The sequence below is a fragment of the Urocitellus parryii genome, chromosome 5 (genome assembly GCF_045843805.1).
Source record: "Urocitellus parryii isolate mUroPar1 chromosome 5, mUroPar1.hap1, whole genome shotgun sequence".
Lineage (NCBI taxonomy): Eukaryota > Metazoa > Chordata > Mammalia > Rodentia > Sciuridae > Urocitellus > Urocitellus parryii.
The window spans coordinates 33222020-33228019 of NC_135535.1; the positions used below are offsets into that span (position 1 = coordinate 33222020).

At 35.1% G+C, this 6000-nt stretch overlaps 1 protein-coding gene across 1 annotated transcript in view; it reads left to right on the top strand.

Moving 5' to 3' along the window:
• The window catches only part of Rassf9 (Ras association domain family member 9), a 34256-nt gene extending 31837 nt beyond the window's left edge, over window positions 1-2419 (top strand). The window contains exon 2 of the mRNA XM_026391423.2: window positions 1159-2419. Coding sequence (XP_026247208.1) covers window positions 1159-2419 — 1261 coding nt within the window. The remainder of the gene's footprint in view (window positions 1-1158) is intronic.
• Window positions 2420-6000: the final 3581 nt, after the last annotated feature.

A 6000-nucleotide genomic window follows, 5' to 3' on the forward strand; every position in this document is an offset into this window, starting at 1 on the left:
TTGTGATAATAGAAAATAGACTAATGCATCCTCTCCCAGTTTTTATAAGAGAAAGTACTATCAAAACAATATGTATATGTATGTTCCAACTCTGACCCCTTCCTACTATGTGCATTGATAAAATTCTGCTCCAAGATACCATTATCTTTCTCCTAGACTGCTTCAATAAGCTTCCAACTTAGCCTTCCTCCCTCTATTTTTCTTTTTTTTTAAATAGTTCATTCAACAAGCAGAAACCAGATTCATGAAAAATATACACAAGGTCCTACTTTTCGGGCTTCCCATTAAAACTAGATGCACTTATTTCTGTGGTCTCTTCCTGGAATTCTTCCCTTAGGTTTCTGATAAATTCCTTTATGTTCCTAATTAAATGTCACCTCCATAGAGAAGTCTCTCCTAAGCTCTCTAAGTAGAGCTCTTGTTCTTCCAAGACATTTTCTATCCCTTCATCCTGGTCAATTTTCTTCATAGCATTTACCACTATCTGATACTATATTAGTTACATATCCATGTCTGTGCTCTTGTCCTCTGTGTATTACTATATATTCAGTATCTGCAGACATGTCTGGCACATAATGGCATATAATAAACACTCCCTGAATGAAAGAATCACTGGTTTCAATATTGGACTGTTTTTGATTTTATGATCCAATATCATCTAGTATCATCTCCTTCCTTCCTGTTTTTGTGATCCTTCTTCAGTTTTTAGTCTTCAGCAAAAGTGGGTTCATTTTATTTCCTCTTATTTATCTCCTCTCCAATTACTGCCTTAACTCTAACAAATCTGACTGTGGATATATTGTGGTTAACTTCTAAAGACAAATAAACATAGCTTCAGTTGTCTTTCTTGATAATTTGCTCTTTCCATGACCCATTAGGACATTTTAAAAAAAAATGAAGATACTTTCCACAGTTGTTGGTGATGTTCTTCCTCCTCCTCCCTTTCCCCTTTTCCTTCCTGCCCCCGTGCCAACCCACACCCCTTTCTTCTTCTTGTTCTTCTTTTCTGGGATTAAGTCTTCTGAGTTTTATGTAGTCACGACCTCAAAGTGCATCTCTCATTAAGTGCAAAATCTAGAAAGGGTATTAATGTTAGATTGTCTTTGTGAGTTTACACACGTGATGACAGAAATATAAGGTACTTTGTTTTTCTTTCAGATCTCCAACTAAAGACATGGATTCAGAAGAGAAGGAAATTGTGGTTTGGGTTTGCCAAGAAGAGAAGATTGTCTGTGGATTAACTAAACGTACCACCTCTGCTGATGTCATCCAGGCTCTGCTGGAGGAACATGAGATGGCATTTGGAGATAAACGATTTCTGCTGGGGAAGCCCAGTGACTACTGCATCATAGAGAAGTGGAGAGGCTCAGAAAGGGCTCTTCCTCCACTAACCAGAATCCTGAAGCTCTGGAAAGCATGGGGAGATGAGCAGCCTAATATGCAATTTGTTTTGGTTAAAGCTGATGCTTTTCTTCCCGTTCCTTTGTGGAGGACAGCTGAGACAAAATTAGTGCAAAACACAGAGAAACTGTGGGAGCTCAGCCCAGCAAATTACATGAAGACATTGCCACCAGACAAACAAAAAAGAATAGTCAGAAAAACTTTTCGGAAACTGGCTAAAATTAAGCAGGACACAGTTTCTCATGACCGAGAAAATATGGAGACATTAGTTCATCTGATTATCTCCCAGGATCATACTATTCACCAGCAAGTCCAGAGAATGAAAGAGCTGGATCTGGAAATTGAAAAGTGTGAAGCTAAGTTCCACCTTGATCGGGTAGAAAATGATGGAGAAAATTATGTTCAGGATGCGTATCTCATGCCCAGTTTCAGTGAAGTCGAGCAAAAGCTGGACTCGCCCTATGAGGAAAGCCAGATTCTGGAAGACCTGAGTGAAAGGGATGGAATTGTACAGCTGGAAGAACGACTGAAATATTACAGGGTGCTCATTGATAAGCTCTCTGCTGAAATAGAAAAGGAGGTAAAAAATGTTTGCATCGAAATAGGTGAAGATGCAGAAGGGGCAGCTGCTAGTGAACTGGAAAGCCCGAATTTAGAAAGTGTTAAGGGTGATCTGGAGAAAAGCATGAAAGCCGGTTTGAAAATCCACTCTCATTTGAGTGGCATCCAGAAAGAGATTAAATACAGTGACTCACTGCTTCAGATGAAAGCAAAAGAATATGAACTCCTAGCCAAGGAACTCAATTTGCTTCACATTAGCAACAAAGATGGCTGCCAGTCAAAGGAAAACAGAGGGAAGGATTCTGAGGTTGCCAGCAGCAGTGGGGAGGCTCCTCCCTTTACTCAAAGGGCATTTAACACGTATACAAATGACACAGACTCGGACACTGGCATCAGCTCCAACCACAGTCAGGACTCAGAAACAACTGTAGGAGATGTGTTGCTGCTGTCTACATAATTCAAATGGTTCTTTCTGACTTGCTTTAATACTGCTCATGTTTGTGGAAACTATTTTAAATATAACTACTAAAAATGAATAAATCATGTTAAGGTATTCAGTCATTAATACAAACTAGTGAGATTGTTTTTTTTTTTTTTTTGTTTTTGGTATAAGATTTCCAATGTACCTCTAATTATCATAGGTTCAAGTAGTGAACTATTTATTAGGAATGCAGCAGATCTAGCTGATTTAATGGGAATTATCTGATAACCTCCTATAGCTTCTATAGAAAGTGAATTATATAAATGCTAAAACAATTCTCAACATTACACAAAATATTGAAACTGTACACATGAAGAAGTAAAATTAAAATGTGTTGTAATATCTTTTTCAACATTTTATAGTTAGAATGTTTAAATCTGTGAATGATATAACAGCTATTCCGTTGTAACTGCATTAATTCAAATTTTAGTTCTTTTAATATTTAGATTTTACAGCATATCATGTCTGCCATTTCCTCTACCCTTCTATCTATTTAACCCTATGCAACAGGTGGCTCTTGGGACATGTGAAAGTCATGGCAGAGGATCAGAGCGGGTCTAGATGAGGCCAGGCCAAGCTCTGCATACAAACAGCGACTTTTCTAAAGAAACTTATACTAAGAGTTATACATTGGCTTTTGCTGTCTGGTAATCTAGGTCTCATAATAAAACCAATGTTTTGTACGTGTTCATTCTTTGAGTGATGTATGTGTCAGAGAAGAAATCAAAGAGTCATAGTATTGTTTCTTTATTCTCTATTTACCTAAGTTGAAGCAATAAAGTTGAAGTGATAAAATTCAGTTTTCCTCAAATGGATAAAATAGTGTTCTGTATACCAAAATTATTAGCATTTGTCTCTGAACATAAAGAGGGAAACTTGAGTGATAAAAAGACTTATTCTGGTATACTATCAACAAAATTGTCTTTGTAGTACTTTATCTAAGGTGCTTAAAAGAAGCTAGGTATTTAAAAAAGCACTAGCACCATCCCAAGCATTCTAGTAAAAATCCGTGAATTGAATGGATTTTTTAGGTTCTATCTTGACTGACAGTCATTAAGTGCCAGGCTACATTTGGTTGCCTGATTTTAATTAGAGATATATTTCTCCCTCCTGTCCTTCTTTCCTTCCTCACTTCTCCTCTCCTGCTGCCTGCCTTTCTTCCTCCTTTCCTGATTCCATTCCTCCCTGACAGTGAACATGGGAGGTAATCATATGCAAAACAGTTTTATCGGTTTTTTTTTGTACTATTAACTGAGTCCTTCTGCAGTTTATTTTATTTTATTTTTTTTTAGCTGACCCTTGCCCTACATGTCAGAGTATGTAAGTAGAAGTGTTATTTCACGTAGTTCTAATTTGTGGATACTGGTTAAGATTCCCATTGTTTCCCATTTCTTCCCTTTTATTCATTCTGTTGTGCAGGTTTTATCTCAGTATTCTTTCCTTTTGTTCCCACTTTTAAATTTGAAAGAATTTGATTTTTAACAATTCTATCGCTGAAATTCTCTTATCTTGTTCTTTCATTCCTTCCTCCCTCAGTTTTCCACCCAACTTTGAGAAATTATTTAGAATTTCCATAGTGTTACAATTTTCAGGAACATCTGTTATTTCTTGTACCAAGGCTTTTGTAGGCCGTATTTGAAGTTGGCTGACAAGATAGGAATTTAGGTTCCATGGAAATTGTGATAAACACTAAGTAATAATGCTAACATGGGCTTTTTTTTTTTTTTTTTAAAGAAATAATCAAATAAATCACCTTTGAAAGGAAACTTTACCTGTCTAGTAGCTATTAAATCATTAAACAAAATGTTAAACTATTGACATATTCATTGTTCACTGCTAGGGATTAAATTCAGATCACTATAAGTGATAACCCCATTGTAAAGTTGTTTTCTTACAGTGAAAGTAATCCCTTTGGATTACTCTTGTGTTTAGTGAGAAAATAAAGGAACACTGCCTATCTCCTTATATAATCTCACTAGTTACTTGAATTCAGAAGAGGTTCTGAAAAGAAATAAAACAGGAAAAATAATTTCATTTCAAAAACAGAATAACTTCTGCTTTTATATTGTTAAGTACAGTGGTGCATTCTAAAGGTCAATTGTTCTATGTTTTACAGTAAACAATGTTTAAAACTCTTGGTAAAAAGCAGAATTATTGATTTTTCAATTCACTTTTTATTTTTATATTTATTTAAGCATCTTCTGTATATAACAAAATATATTTCTGAGGCTACATTTTACCATTTTTCAAAATAGATTTACTGCTATCTATTTAAAATGTGTTTTTCTAGTGACAAAATAATACTTTATAATTTTGATGTGATTTAAAAAAATTAGGTTATTTCTTTTCATATTGCCTGACTTGATTAATAAAAATTATAGGACAAATAAAAATATATATCATTTCTTCAAGTTGTTACTGATCCAGAATAATAAAAGAAATAATTGTACCTTGTCACATGATATTTCTTTGGGGGTGTGTTAATTTGCTACATAAAAAATAAATTTGATGCAAAGTTTTAACTATATAATTGCTAAGCTCTCTCATACAATTTATTTTAAGATTATTATTTCATTATGGTATAAATATATAGCAAACAAGAAATAACAAAACTAAATAGGTTTCATACGTGATTGTCCCAATCTGTCATGAAAGAATGTCATAGTACTAGGGATTAAACTCAGGGACACTCAACCACTGAGCCACTCCTCAGCCCTATTTTGTATTTTATTTAGAAATAGGGTCTCACTGAGTTGCTTAGCACTTTGCTTTTGCTGAGGCTAGACTTTGAACTCATGATCCTCCTGTTTCAGCCTCTGGAGCCACTGGGATTACAGGTGTGCATCAGTGAGCCGATATAGTCTCAATAGTGAAAACAAAATGAGCAACTCATTTTCTTAATGTAAATTTAATTTTTGTATTCAAAAATGGTTGGGATAGAGAATCATAATTTTTAAGTTTGTAATTGGTAGGTTCATGTCTGTTATGGTTTAGATATAAAGTGTCCTCCAAAAGCTCCTATATGAGATACTGCAAGAAAGTTTGGAGGTGAAATATTTCGGTTATGAGAGCCTTAATCTAATCAATACATTAATTCATTTGAATTAATTAGCTGGGTGGTAACTGTAGGAAGGTAGGATATAGCTGTAAGAGGTAGGTCCCTTCAGGGTTTGTATTTTGTCTGTGGGAGCAGAGCTCACACTGTGCTTCCTGGTTGCCATGTTCTAAACTACATTCCTCCATCCCCTGCCACCATGATGTTCTGCCTCACCACAGGTGCCAAGAAATGGCGTCCACTATCTATGGACTGAAACATCTGACACCATAAGCCTCAAGTAAAATTTCTTCTCTAAAATTGTTATTGCCAGGTCTTTTGGTCACAGCAGCAAAAAAGTTAACTAAAACAATATAAGAAAGTGAAAAAAAATCAGTGATTACCTTAATTTCAGTGATTATCATAATTTATTTAACTAGTTCTCTAAATGCCAACGGGGCATTTAGATGGTTTCCTATCTTTACCATTATACATAATGTCAATGAATTTCTAAGATGATAGC